A 14,688-nucleotide genomic window follows, 5' to 3' on the forward strand; every position below is an offset into this window, starting at 1 on the left:
TTCTGACTGCTCAGTCAATCCCTCAGGGCCCTGGCACTTCTGTGCTATGAGGTGTTCGTAAAGAGACCGTATCAACGTTTCCAAAGGCCATTTATGAGGGCTGAAAACACCAGCTCCTTAAAATTCCCAACTTCCACGTGACTCAGAAATTACTAATCATCTTTCCCCAAACCCAGGGCTCCACCCAATTTACTTGACTTTGTTGTTGCACAGCAACAGACCATCGCCACCAGGAAGTGAGGATTATTTTTTCTGTTTTTCAAGCCTTTTATTTATTTATTTCTAAAAGTAATCTCGGGCAGCCCCGGTGGCTCAGCGGTTAGCGCCGCCTTCGGCCCAGGGCGTGACCCTGGGGACGGACCCGGGATCGAGTCCCACGTCGGGCTCCCTGCATGGAGCCTGCTTCTCCCTCTGCCTGTGTCTCTGCCTCTCTCATGAAGAAGTAAATGAAATCTCAAAAAAAAAAAAAAAAAAAGTGTTCGCGGCAGCAAAGGCTGGAGAGGTGCGCAGCCGCACGGGCCTCCTGGAAAGGTCTCGAACACGTCGGAGTCTCCTCCCGCCTCAGCAGAGCGGAGCCGCGAACGCCAGCCACAGGCGGCTCCGCGGCTTCGGCCCCGCCGCGTGACACGGCGACGTTAGCTGCGGCGAGCGAGGCCCGAGGGGCGCGGGGCACGCCCGGGCTTCCTTCCCTCACACACAAACACAAAGAAGCCGGGAGGGGAAGGCGAGGCCTGGAGCGACTGCGAGGGAAGCCGCCGCCCCTCCGCCCCCCCCCCCCCCGCATTCCCTCAGAAGCCGCCGCCCCCCCGCCCCCCCCCCGCATTCCCTCAGAAGCCGCCGCCCTCCGCCCCCCCCCGCATTCCCTCAGAAGCCGCCGCCCCTCCGCCCCCCCCCCCGCATTCCCTCAGAAGCCGCCGCCCTCCGCCCCCCCCCGCATTCCTCAGAAGCGCCGCCCCCGCCCCCCCCCGCATTCCCTCAGAACCGCCGCCCCCGCCCCCCCCCGCATTCCCTCAGAAGCCGCCGCCCCTCCGCCCCCCCCCGCATTCCCTCAGAAGCCGCCGCCCCTCCGCCCCCCCCCCCCCGCATTCCCTCAGAAGCCGCCGCCCCTCCGCCCCCATTCCCTCAGAATCCGTCCGCCAGTCAATCAGAAACTCAGCCCGGCCCGCCCCCAACCCTGCGGAGGCTGGCGGCCGCGCGCGCACTGTGCCGCCGCGCTCCGGCGTTGGGCGGGGCAGAGCGCCGAGCGACTGTCGACCGGGCCAATCACACGTCTCTGCGGACCCCGCGTGACCCCGCCCCGCTTCCGCCTCCTCGAGGCGCTGGAGACCGCGCACGCGCAGTCCGGCCGCTCCGGGGCCCAGAGGCACGCCGAGCTGCGCGTCGGTCGATCGGGCCAATCGCGCGTCTCTTCCGCCTCCCCTGCGGCCCCGCCCCCCAGGGCCGCGAGCGTTTTCCGCGCTGTGGGAGGTGGAGGAGGGAGGTAGAGCGCGGGCCGGCGAGTGGATGCGAGTGTGAGGGCTGGGCTGCTCCGGGGGTCTGCGGTCGCGTCGAGCGGAGCTCCCTTTCCCAACCTTCCTCCGACCTGGGGGCTCCCGAGGCCTAGTGTGGGTTTTCTGCTGCGGTGGAAGGAGGAGGAAAACCCCCCGCCCCCCCTAAAGTTGATGCCTTTGTTTGAGGAAACAAACCTCTGCTAACTCTCCTTTCCAGGGTCAGTTCGCTGCTCAAACGACGCAGACGGGCGTACAGTTAGTCATCTGCGCTCCTGTGCCTTGTTCCTCAGGCCCCCGTGGTCATTGGTTCTAGTCTCACAGCTTTATAGGGTTCAAGGTACTGTGACAGTGCTGATGATTTTTTCGGGTCAGGATTTGAGTTTGTGTTTCCTTATAAATTAAAGAATTCCTTAAGAATTCCAGAGTTAGGGGATCCCTGGGTGGCTCAGTGGCTTAGCGCCGCCTTCAGCCCAGGGCGTGATCCTGGGGACTCGGGATCGAGCCCCGCGTCGGGCTCCCTGCACGGGGCCTGCTTCTCCCTCTGCCTGTGTCTCTGCCTCTCTCTCTGTCTCTGTGTCTCTCATGAATAAATAAATAAAATCTAAAAAAAAAAAAAAATGCCAGAGTTAATTCTCCCACCCCGTACACGACAGATTTGAGGATATTCTAATGTAGATAAAACAAGTGGAGAGCGTTTCTGTGGGGAGATGCCAGCTCGTTTGTCCCGGTAGTCACCACGTGGACCCACACGGTCGTAGGTAGGAAGGTAAATGGGAAACTGCAAAACGAGCAAGAATGGACCACAGCTAAGTGAAGCCGTTGCTGGCTTATTCGTGGAGGTGATATGTACAGCAGTAAAAAGTTCTTTTACAGAAACAGTATGTATTTACATTCTGATTGGTTATTTTTTGTTGTTCTTTTTCAATTTTGTAGAGGCAAGCCAAGATTCCGTTCTCAAGATGGAAAGCCCATCCGACCCAGCCGTGATTTCACCTAGCACTCCGCGGGCCTGTGCCAGTCCACCATCTCCCCGCCCAAGTAGTTCAAGAAAACAAGTATGCATATCCGAGTCCTTGCATGGGAGCTATTCTTTATTTCTAGGTATTGTGCCAGCAGTGGGTTTAATTCTACTGAAGACTGTTAACGTAATGTGTAGATCAATAAGTAGATATTTTATGGACTATTAAATAATTTTAGGCCTTTCTCCTATGATAATGAGTTTGAACTACCCCCACCATTTTCATCTGGTATCAATTATGTTCATTTAGTTTCAGATCAGGTTACTACAAAATTCCAGACTGAGCAAGTTTGAATCTGCAGTATTCTGAAGGTCTTTGGTGGCAGGGATCTAGGTCTTCCCCTTAATTTGTAACTCTAAGGCACCCAGAAGTGTCAGGAGTGTGACAGTTGCTGAACAGATGCTTGGGATGACTGGGGTAAGTGTCTCAACACTGTTTTGGAAGGGTGCTGACTTTGCTAAAATAAAAAGAATAAAATTAATGGGGCTTGCAGGAATTGAAAGACATTTTGTGATGGTTGCTTTAGATCCATGGAAAGAGAAAGCCATCTAGTGGTGTCAACTATAGAAATGTTAAGGTCTTTATTTCTGCAGATTTATTTACACAAGAATGTTTTTCTTGATTACTATTTTGTGCTCCTTTCCAGCCGATGAGTGCAACACTTAGAGAACGACTAAGGAAAACTAGATTTTCATTTAATTCCTGTTATAGTGCGGTAAAACGTCTTAAAGTAGAGAATGAAGAAAACGATCAGACTTTTCCCGAGGAACCTTCAATAGAGGAAAACTGTTTGGATTTTCAAGAAAATTTTAAACACATAGACAGTCAATTCAAAGAAAGTACATGTTTGAAAAATACCTTCAAGAGTATCAGTGCTTGTGAATCTAAATCTCTTGATACTGAGTCACGCAGTGATCTCCAGAGTGACTTTGTGAATGAGGATCTTTCCAAACAAGGATTAAGTGAAGAAAGAGCAAAATTGGTGAAGCAGATTGAGGAGAAAGAAGATCTTCTTCGGAGGCTAAAACTGGTCAAAATGTATAGATCAAAGGTGAGAATAATTTCAGAACCACTTCTTATTTTTTAAAAAATAAATGATAGGAAAGTAATTTCAAAGAGAAAATAAGTTTATTTAAGCATAATAAACACTAAGCCAAATATCGAGAAAACTGTCTCCCACCAACTGTAACTCAAATGTAAGTCATAGATTTAGAGAAGAGGCCCCTAAACACCGGATTCAACTTTTAAAAAGTCCCAGCTATCATTTAATATGCAGTTGAAGTTTTTCTAATTTCCAGCCTGTAGCAATATTAGTTTCAAATGAGAGAGGCAAGCACAGTGAGACCGAAAGCGTGACAGCTGCCAGTGAATGATTAAAAAAGCTACAAACAGGCCACAAAGTATAATAATAAATATTTTTAGTAATAATCTTGTATTCTTCTAACTTATTAAAATGTTCCAGGTATTTTGTTTGATAAGACAAAGAAGTTAGATTTTAGATTTCAACCCAGATAGGTTGAATTAAATAGAGGTTGGGCACTTGGAAGAAGGTAACCTTTACTGATGTGGATCATTTATGTATATCTAGTGGCTCCTTCTTCCCCACCAATGTTGAATAAATGGTGGAATAGTTTATCTTATTTGCTGTCTTGAATTTTTAGGATTTTTCTAAATATAACGATTTGGGTTTTATGAGAGAATGAAATGAATATTGAATATTCAATATTGAATGAAAATGAATATTGAAAAATATTAAGTTGAATATTTTTATATTAAATTGAATATATTCATTTTTTAAAAGTACAGCTGTAATAGAAAAAGCATGTTTTAACCCATATTGTTGCTTCTGAACATAGTTGTGCCCTATTTTATGATTTGATTTGTCCCTGAGGGTAAGAATGGTCCAAAGCTTGGACCAAATAAAATAGCCGTAGAACTCAATTTCTGGGTCATTGTAACCATTCCACTTAAAACCATCCTACTTTTTCCTGGGTAGAAGTCCCAGTCCTGACCGTGTGTTACCCTTTAAACCTACTCATTGATTAACAACTTTCATTAAGTATGTTAAAATAGGATGCCTCGCTAGTTATTGACCGATTTTTTTTTTTTTTCAGAATGACCTGTCTCAGTTACAGTTGTTAATACAGAAGTGGAGAAGCTGTAGCCAGCTGTTGCTTTATGAGTTGCAGTCAGCTATGTCTGAGGAAAACAAGAAACTCAGCCTTACTCAGTTGATAGACCACTGTGGGTTAGATGATAAACTGCTACACTACAACAGAAATGAAGAAGAATTTATGGGTGTTTAATTCATATTTTTTTTCTCTGGAATATTTTTGAGAATGACAAATTTACTTAATACATCTTAAAAGGAAGGTAGAAACCATTAGGGCTTAGAGAAAGGTGTCTTGATGAATGTCAATTTAGGGCACTCTGCAATGTAAAGTAAGTTCTAAAATGAAAATATAGTATTTTGAATAAATTTGCCAGAGAAAACTTGACATTTAAAGAAATGTGAAAAAAAAATTAAATCATGTTTACAAAGTAATTGGGTCATTTCTGGAGGTCAATTTTAATACGTTTTGTTTATTGTGGTAAAAAAAAGTTTTAGAGTTTTATTTTAAATGTTAAAAATTAGTTCAGTCTGGTGAATGTCTAAACCTAAAGTTGTCTAAAAATGCTGGCCTGTCTCCTCTAAGTTTATGGCCCTTGTTTCTATCCATTTACCCCACATTTCCATCTGAATGGTGTAGCAGGTAATTAAACTTATTTATATGTCCAAAATTTCTATTCTTCCCTGTCTCTTCAAATTTATTGTATTCATTTCATTTAGTGAAATGGCCATCTCTCTCTTAAAAACAACATATCCTCATCCCTCACATTAAGGCATACAAGGTCCTTCACATTTGTCTACCTTTCTAGCTTCATCTGTTCATTTCATAGTGACTCCTCAGCCGGAAACCCACCTTCATAGGGCTGCTTCTGCCTGCTGTATTATACACTGTTACCTGTCATTGTGGCTGCATACAGAAATATGACCCAAGCTGGCCCAGTGTGAGAATTGGAATTGTATTTAGGAAAAGAAAGCACATCTCTTTTTGTGGCTGAAGCTGTTGTAGGTAAATTTGGAAACAAAAGCTGGTGTGTTAAGAAGGACAGTATGTGCCCTTACCAAGAAAAGCAGAGGTGATAGATGGAAAGAACTTTGTGGATCAGTGTCTTCCTGGTTCTACCTGCCAGTCCTTCTGGAGGGCCTCCTCGGTTTCTGCTTTTGGACTCTTTTAAAGGGTAAACATCTTCACTTAGATTAAAAAAAAAAAAAAATCCTGAAAGAAAGTATTTCCCTACTAGTAGGAAAATAGTCATTACCCTGAGGGCCCTCCCCCTCCAAGTGTACCCTGTTTTTGGCCCAGTCCTGTCCCATATCTAACAAACCATTAATATTTGGCATAGCAGGAGACCTTAGGACCCTGTTCTTATATCTATTCTCATTGTTAGTGTCCATGCTGGTATTACCCTTCCCCTCTTGCCACACACACAAATTCTTACCTTCTAGACACTGCCATTGTCTTTGCGATGAAACCAAGAGGACTGGCCCAGGCCTCAGATGGGCCTTCCCTGGCCCTGAGAGTCCCACATGGGTATCTCTAGGGAGCTGTCTTGTGAGATTATCAGCCTCCATTGCTGCTTACTGCACAGCTAGAAGGCCTAAATGTGGGAGAGTTGAGAGCAGATGGGGACATAGTAATGGGCATTTTCAAGGCACTGGCTGGGTGCCAGGGGCTCTAGCAGATATTCTTGCAACAGTAGGTGGATCATGGAACATGGATTAGACTTATGGGAGAGTTTGATGCCTATGAGGGACTCTATTTTATAATTTGTTGAATTTCGCCTCTATTTAATGGGATATATTTATTTTAAAAAATCACAGTACTATACTTTTATTCATAAAAATGAAAAAATACTGTATTTTTATTCATAAAAACTTTATTCACTTAGCAATTGCTTTGTGCCAGTTTAAAAAGTATGTTAACTCATTTGAGTTTTAAAATTATAGGCATCCCAATTTTAAAGGCATCCCAAATTTAAGCTAAAGTAGTTATTTAAAAATTAAGTAGTTATTTAAAGCTGAAGTGGTAAACCCAGGATTTGAAACCAGCAACTGAGCAGGAGAGCCCTACTAAGTCCTATACTTAGAACTGTGCTATATTTGTCCCAATTAATTACCTTACTACTTGACAGCATAGGTAATTTAAAGAACTATAAAAATATAATTGCTGTTAGTTCACCAGAAGTTGAGAGGAATCAGTACCATAGACAGTATCAAGAGTTGGGATGGATGACCCTGGTGCCCTTACAATGCCAACCCCCAAAACCAGAAAATGTCTCTTGAATAGTTCTGCTAGTAGAATTTAGCTTGCAGGCAAGAGATTTCGGCTAACCTCCACTCTATCCATGCCTCAAAGCAAAAAGCTTGAATTGTCAGAATCACCCAGGGTAGCCACTAAGAAATAGAAATCACATATGCTGTTAAGATCTAGGAATCTACAGTGAAATTTGTGGCATTGACAATGAGCAAATGGAGCCAAATTAGGCAACAGATTAATCTGGGTCACTGGAATTTGTATCACCATAAAAAATGGAGAGAAAAAAAGCCTAGTAGAACGATGTTTGAATCAGGACAGAGACCAACAGGACAGAGAACTTTGATGATCTCATAATAAGTACAAAGTATTTCTACCTTTCACACACTTTTCCACCATTGGGTCCAGCCTCCCACCCCCACAATCACCTTAGAGATAATTCTGAAGGATCCAAGATGTAGGAAATGTCACCAGTGGGCACTCCTCTGCTGAATCAGCCAAATTTAGTACTTGAGTCATTCTGGTACTAAGGAAGGCTATCATTAAAAATGATGTTGGGCCTACTATTTTCTCTTACGATTCCTACCCAGTATTGATTATATAGGTAATCAGATACGGTAGTAACTGGTCCTCTAAATAGGAGCTTTTAAATCTCTTAAAGAGTTTTTTAAAAGATTTTTAAATTTATTTATTCATGATAGAGAGAGAGAGAAAGGCAGAGACACAGGCAGAGGGAGAAGCAGGCTCCATGCTGGGAGCCCAATGCGGGACTCCATCCCGGGTCTCCAGGATCATGCCCTGGGCCAAAGGCAGGCGCTGAACCACTGAGCCACCCAGGGATCCCCTCTTAAAGATTTTTTTTTTTTATAAATAGAAGGTTGTATGAGCTCTCTTGCTTTACCTACACCTGTGCACATTGGATATGGTGTTGCAGATTAAATTTAACATTTAATGGACAAATTTCAGAAGAATGAGACCATGACATTACTTGGAGATTATGGTAAATAATCCTAATGGTACCATCTTGGAATGCAGCAGTGGACAGGCTGTTGAAGGGTGAAGCAGGTTTCTGACCACTTAATCTCATTATTTAATTATCTATTACATCATCTATTACAATGATATGTAATGTAGAAGACTATGTGGAGAAAAAAATGTACTTTTCAAATGATTTAAGGCTTGGTAAAAGGAAATAGTTCATTTTGTTCTCATTGCTAGAATTGGGAATAAACCTAAATGTTCTGAGAAATTTTTTTCTGATTATAGAAGAAATGTTTTCTGAAGAAAACTTGGGAAATAGAGAAAAATGTAAAAATCTTCCATTAACTCTTAAGTTTTCTGGTAATTTTATAAAACTAGAAATGCCAGGAGTGGCTAAGAATCTTTTGTTTTTATGAATAACATCAAGACTAATGAGAAAATGAGTAAAATACATTTTGAATATTTTCAGTTCACTTGTGAATGAAAACAATTCATGATATTTTACACATTCATGCAAGACAAACATTTTTATAATGATTAAAGTTAAATAATTTGCTATTAAAAATGCAACTAAGAAGCTCTACTTAAATTTCCTGATATGGGAGAAAAATATAATTTTAATGAAGTGAAATTATTTTTTAAATCATTGGTTGTCTTGTGTATTCCACCAGCGTTTTTACATTTGAACAAGAGCAGGAAATGTTTTCATCCTTAATCGTTCAAGTTCAGTCTGCAGTATTAAAATTTGTTCAGCTTGTTGTTTTGCAATATTTGTTAACTTTTGTTGTTCCATCATGTTTTCATATCGTTCTTTGGCAATCTTTTCACAAGTCAGTTTAGACCCTACCCCAAAAATGAAGAAGAGAATTAGTTGGATTACTATCTAGGCATTCAAATATAGAAACAGCACTCGGAATCAGTTAAACATGTGGAAGAAATGCTGGTAACTTTGTAACTACTGACCAGATTTCAGGAATGGTAGTAACTTTTAAAAAAACCTACAGTTGAGTGAAGAAAAAAAAAAATTCTTACCCACTGCATTACAGATCTCTTTCCTTTCGGAGACAGCAACCAGCTCTTCTCGTAAATTGCAGCTTAGAGTATAATTTGCTATATCTTTTTGATTGCTGTACCTTCCCAGTTTTTTTAGTAGTTTTTTGCAGTTTTCCACATTCTTTTTGTGGGTCTGAAATTTTTGTTTCCATGACACCCCAAAAAATAATTTTGAAAGAAAATATTTTATAAAGACACTATTTTTAAAATTTATTTTATTTATTTATTTTTTTAAAAGCCTACAGGTTTCTTTTTTTTTTTAATTTTTATTTATTTATGATAGGCACACAGTGAGAGAGAGAGAGGCAGAGACACAGGCAGAGGGAGAAGCAGGCTCCATGCACCGGGAGCCCGACATGGGATTCGATCCCGGGTCTCCAGGATCGCGCCCTGGGCCAAAGGCAGGCGCCAAACCACTGCGCCACCCAGGGATCCCTATTTTTAAAATTTAAATTCATTATCATCAAGATATCATTTTATCACCATATCCCTACTGCCTAACATAATGCCTGCACATAGTAACTAAATTATTTAAAAGTAGCATGATATTTTAATACCATGTTTTAGAATATTAAAACACATAAAGCCTTGAGAGTACTTCATTTCCATCTTATATATGCTATACAATCTACACTGAGCATTTGTTAAGCAGTTATGAGAAAACAAAGGCATTACAACGCCAACGAAAGACCGTCAACATTCTGTTACATAAATCACAACTTAATGTGAAACTGGGAATTCACATACACTTAGATATCTCCCAAGGGGTTAATTCTAGTATTAAAATAAGTGCTTCAGTCTACCACACTTTTTGTGGTTGCAAAGACACCATTCAGGGGCCTCTATATGATCATGAATGTCAAAAAAGGACCATGATTTTATTAAGCTGTGTTTGAATTCATTATTTGGAACACTATTACTTTGTTTAAATAATTCACAACTGTTGGGATTATAATGATCAATAACTTTGAGACCTACCTTCTCTAAAACAGCAATGGTTTGCTCCATTATTCCAATCTGAATGGCAATCAGAGTCTCATAGTTTGGTTCATTTAGGTACTTGGAGAAGAAAAAAGACCCAAAATATGTAAGAATATTTTTCTCTATTCTTTCAATAGGTAACTTTATAAAGCAATCTTGGTTTTGAAAGTTACCAATTTCATAAAAGTTATCTAAGATTGATTTGACTTTTGTGCCATAATATTTACTTATATTTGGCTATTGGTAATTTACCTGTATATTAATAATTACAAATGCCTAGAGTTTATTTTCTCCTTTATTCAACTCACCAAATACTGTCTATCTAATTTGAGTCATTAATTAAGAATGTTCCAGTTAAAGGTACTAAGGAAGATACAGAGATAGATAATATGACTATAGCTTTCAAAAAAAAAAAAAACATGTAGACATGATTAGTTGCCAGAAAATGTGTAAAGTGACATGTAAACTCAAAGGTGGTTTGAGAAAGAATGTACTGGAGAAACCCAGAAGCTTTTTAGAGCAGGTAGCATTTAACTAGACTTTGAAAAATAGATTTGGGATGTGAAAAAAAAAATAAGGAAAGATATTTCAAGTTAAAAAACTAATAATGAAAAAAAAAAACTAATAAAGAGCAAAGGCACAGAGTAAGATCCTAGAAAATATTAATGTTTGGTTTGATAATACTGATGCATATGAGGAACACTGGGAATGAATTTGAAAAGTTAGGTTGAAGGGTGCAGAACACCCACCTAAAAATTTTATAATTTGTTTGCCAGGTAAGAAGTTGCAGTTTAAAATGTTTGAGGAGAGTAGTAATGTTATTAGAGCTGAACAGCAATATTAATCTGACAGTAACATATAGTATAGATTGGATAAGAGAAAGCCCAAAGGTCAAGAGACCAGCTAGGAGATTTTTTTTTAAGTTTATTTTTTTAAGTAATCTCTACACCCAACATGGGGCTTGAAATTATGACCCTGTGGATCAAGAGTTGCATGCTATTCCAACTGAGCCAGCCAGGTGTCCCCCAGTTAGATCATTATACAATAGTCTAAATCATGGAAAAGAAAAACTGAGCCAGGCTAATGGCAGTGGAGATAAAGAATAAATAGGTAAACTAGGCAAGACTTGAAAGACAGGGGAGAGGGAAATCAAAGATGACTGCAACTATAAGCCTGAGTAAGTGATTGAAAAGAACAGAAATGAGCACATTAAGAAGGGTTGCTTTTGAGAGGTGGGAATGTCAAAATAGAGCTCGAGGGAGATCAGGAATAGAGAACTTGGATCAGTCTTTTAGAAGTGGTCACTGAAGTTAGAAAAATCGAGATCATCAAAGGAGAGGGCATAGAAGGAAGCAGAGCTAAAGGCAGGATTGTAAAGAATAGTTATATTTAAAATTTAGAGGGCACCTGGGGAGCACAGCTGGTTGAGTGTCTGATTGTTTCTGCTCAGGTTGTGATCTCTGGGTTATGAGATGGAACCCTGCATGGGGCTTCCCGCTCAGCTCCGAGTCTGCTTGAGATTCTCTCTCACTCTGACCCTCCCACTTGTCTCTCTGTCTCTAAAATAAATCAATCTTTAAAAAAAAAAAAGAATTAGAAGCAAAAGAGAATTCAGTAAAAGAGGCAGAGTGGCCTGACATGCAAGAAAAATAGAAGAAAATAGAGTTGAAAACAGCCAGAAGAATGAGCAGTTAAGATGGTCAAATTGATACTGACAGTTGAGGGATAGTGATAACTGGGGAACAGACCCCTGGATCTGACAATTAGGAAATCCTTGGAAGACAGAAGAATTCATAGACATATCCATGAAAAACAACTGGCTTAGAATGTGCTTAATATTACAGAGGCATCTTAGTAGATACTGTTTGAATAAATGAATACATTAGTGAATGAAATTAAAATTATATGGTGGGGCAGGGAGAACTTACCTTTTGACGATCTCTTGAAAAAAATAGCATCTGAATATCCCAAGCCTTCTGATTTAGATCTTCCATTTCCATCTCCATTTTCTTATGTTCCCACTCAATCTGAAATATTCCTTTGTGGACATCTTTACTTTCCATCATGCTAGCAACTTTCTTCTGTCCTTGAGTCTTGAAAAAAAGTACATCTTGATATTCATAGGACTCTGCATACAGAATATCTGAAGCTGAATGCTATTCTTAGAAAACACTTGGATCACAGAGGTAATTCCATCATCTTTTTAAAAAATTATTTTTATTTAGGTTTTTGAGAGTAAAAGCACATGCGTGAGTTGGGGGAGCAGAGGGAGAGGGAGAGAGAAAGAATCTTAAGCAGGCTTCATGGCCAGCATGGAGCCCCATGCAAGGCTTGATTTCACAACCTGAGTTGAAATTAAGAGTCAGATGTTTAACTGACTGGCCACCCAGGCACTCTTCTATCTTCTTTTAAAAATGTAGCAGATATTTAAAAAATGACTGATCACTAAAAAGTTGATAGGTACTAAACAGAAAGGATTATCAAATACATTTGAATGGCATAGCTAATTTACTTTAATATGCCAATTATAAGGCAGGAACTCCTTTTGCCATCATCAATCTACCAGTCTGTATGCATTTGTACCCTGACTCTGCTCTACTTCCTGACACTATCAACAAAGGATTGATTGTAGGGATGCCTGGGTGGCTCAGTGGTTGAGCATCTGCCTTCAACTCAGGGTGTGGTCCTGGGGTCCTGGGATTGAGTCCTGCATCAGGATCCCTGCGGGGAGGGAGATTGCTTCTCCCTCTGCCTGTGTCTTTGCCCCCCTCTCTCTGTGTCTCTCATGAATAATAAAATCTTAAAAAAAGAAAAAAACCCACGAAGGATTGTAGTTTAATGCTGCTAGGCACAATGATATCAGGTTTGTAGCTAGTGGAAAAGCAAAAAAATAAAAAAAATAAAATTGAGTGAGTTAAATACATTTAAACACCTAGATATATTGCACTTACTTCAAATTGCCTACATGAAGTTGAGGAATATTTTCATGAAGTTCTCCCAGACTGCTAATACTGAAACTCTAATGTCTCTAAAATAAATTTGTGTAAGAGTTCCATCAGTTAACATTTTACCTTTCCTCTCTTCCTCAAAAGCTTAGCTTTTTGTAGTTCATGCCACTATATTATACCATGCCACCTACTATTCTTTTTAAAAATTATTTTTATCTTCTGATCACAGCTTTGCCTCTCAATTCCTTGAATTTCTCACTTTCAATGATCCCTTCTCCATCTAAAGACACCCAACTCCCACAATCATACCCTTGATCTTGTATATACCAGCTTCAAAATTTTAAGTTCAAGTATTTCTCTAGGGTAGCATTCCTCAAATATTGGAGATAATTGCCCTACCATAGGAAATTAAGATTATGTTTGCAGAAATCTTTGGCTGATACAACTGGAGGGAAGTATTGCTACTGGCATCTAGAGGGTAGATGCCAGGGATGCTACTAAACTTTGTGATACACAGGATATCTCTCACAACAAATAATCATCTGGCCCAAAATGTCAATAGTGCCAAGGTTAAAAAACACTGTTGTAGAGCTACCACATCTCCTTTCTGCTCTCCTTTGGTCAACTTTTTGACCTCTTGCCCCAACTTTCCACTGTTCTTATCAAGTAAGTGCACTAGTTCCCCAGGCCAGACATAGTGCACTAGTTCCTTATCATTGGAGCCATTTCTCTCATGATTTTCAAGTTTCCTCTCTCACTGGCAACTCCTTCTCAGTTTTGCTACTGACTCCTTCTCTGCTATATCTATCAGAATTGGACTTTGGGCATTGGCCAACGTCCCATTCCTAGGTGGTCTCAAGCATTCTCATGGCTTAAATTATGCATATGTAAATATCTATATGTGATAATTCATATGTATTTATTTGTATGTGATCTATATATAGAATACTTCTAAGTTTATATCTCAGTTCTAAATTGTGTCCAGTTGATATTTCCATTGGAATGGGTCTTTAAAAATTTTGTTGATTTGAGAGAGAGAGAGAGAGAGAGAGAGAGAGAGAGAGTGTGCATGCTGGGGTCGGGGGGCGGGGTGGCAGAGGAAGAGAGTAAGAGAGAATCTCCAGCAGACTCCCTTCTGAGTGAGGAGCCAGATGCAGAGCTTGATCCCATGACCCTGAGATCATGACCTGAGCTGAAATCAAGAGTCAAATGCTCAAGCCACCCAGATGACCCTCCACTGGAATGTTTTATGTGTATCTCAAATTAACAAAGGCCCAAACTCTTTGTTTTATGTCCCAGCCCAAAACTACATGTTCTGTCTTTCTCATATCAGTTAATGACAGTATCATCTACTCAGTTGCTCAAAAGCCAACATTTTTGGGATTTTTTAAAAGATTTTATTTATTTATTCATAGAGACAGAGAGAGAAAGAGAGAGGCAGAGGGAGAAGCAGGCTCCATGCAGGGAGCCCGATGTGGGACTCGATCCCGGGTCTCCAGGATCACACCCCAGGCCACAGGTGGTGCCAAACCGCTGTGCCACCGGGGTTGCCCAACATTTTAGGATTAATTCTTGATCTTTCTCTTTTCCATTCACATTGTATCCATCAGCAGTTTTGATAATGATTTTTGCACCTACACTAACAACAAAATATGAAGGAGAATTTAAGATATTCTGAGAAAATAAAGCTGATGGAGTTCTTCATTAGTAGACCTCTTGTACCAGAAATCTAAAGGGAGTCCTTCAACCTGAAATTAAAAGGCACTAGACAGTAACTCAAAGTCATAAGAAGAAATTTTAAAAAATTAAATTAAAAATGCAACTACATAGGTAGATATAAAGTCAATACTATTGT

At 40.5% G+C, this 14,688-nt stretch overlaps 2 protein-coding genes across 6 annotated transcripts in view; one reads left to right on the forward strand and one right to left on the reverse strand.

The window, feature by feature from the left end:
- The first annotated feature begins 1,475 nt into the window (after nt 1–1,475).
- Nucleotides 1,476–5,373, forward strand: SFR1 (SWI5 dependent homologous recombination repair protein 1). Of its 5 annotated transcripts, XM_055299907.1 has the most exons (5): nt 1,476–1,604; nt 1,708–1,827; nt 2,424–2,545; nt 3,156–3,560; nt 4,624–5,370. In XM_055299907.1, exons 3-5 carry the CDS (start codon nt 2,450–2,452, stop codon nt 4,813–4,815), a joined length of 693 nt encoding a protein of 230 aa, XP_055155882.1. In that variant the 5' UTR covers nt 1,476–1,604; nt 1,708–1,827; nt 2,424–2,449; the 3' UTR covers nt 4,816–5,370. The 5 variants fall into 5 exon arrangements, with proteins under 5 accessions (XP_055155882.1, XP_055155883.1, XP_055155881.1 ...); XM_055299908.1 differs by having other exon boundaries at nt 1,476–1,708; nt 4,624–5,372; XM_055299906.1 differs by having other exon boundaries at nt 1,476–1,827.
- A 3,154-nt stretch (nt 5,374–8,527) lies between these two features.
- CFAP43 (cilia and flagella associated protein 43) overlaps nt 8,528–14,688 on the reverse strand; it is a 111,605-nt gene continuing 105,444 nt past the window's right edge. The window contains exons 35-38 of the mRNA XM_055300310.1: nt 11,814–11,978; nt 9,883–9,963; nt 8,884–9,037; nt 8,528–8,694 (exon numbers count right to left, since the gene is read on the reverse strand). Coding sequence (XP_055156285.1) covers nt 8,528–8,694; nt 8,884–9,037; nt 9,883–9,963; nt 11,814–11,978 — 567 coding nt within the window. The remainder of the gene's footprint in view (nt 8,695–8,883; nt 9,038–9,882; nt 9,964–11,813; nt 11,979–14,688) is intronic.

The sequence above is a fragment of the Nyctereutes procyonoides genome, unplaced genomic scaffold (assembly GCF_905146905.1).
Source record: "Nyctereutes procyonoides isolate TBG_1078 unplaced genomic scaffold, NYPRO_anot_genome, whole genome shotgun sequence".
NCBI lineage: Eukaryota > Metazoa > Chordata > Mammalia > Carnivora > Canidae > Nyctereutes > Nyctereutes procyonoides.

Bases quoted from the DNA above. Each gene is read 5' to 3' on its own strand.
- SFR1 (XM_055299908.1), top strand. From the start codon at position 2,450: ATGGAAAGCCCATCCGACCCAGCCGTGATTTCACCTAGCACTCCGCGG. The intron at 2,546-3,155 runs GTATGCATATCC...GCTCCTTTCCAG, and splicing joins CAAGTAGTTCAAGAAAACAA to CCGATGAGTGCAACACTTAG. The intron at 3,561-4,623 runs GTGAGAATAATT...TTTTTTTTTCAG, and splicing joins TCAAAATGTATAGATCAAAG to AATGACCTGTCTCAGTTACA.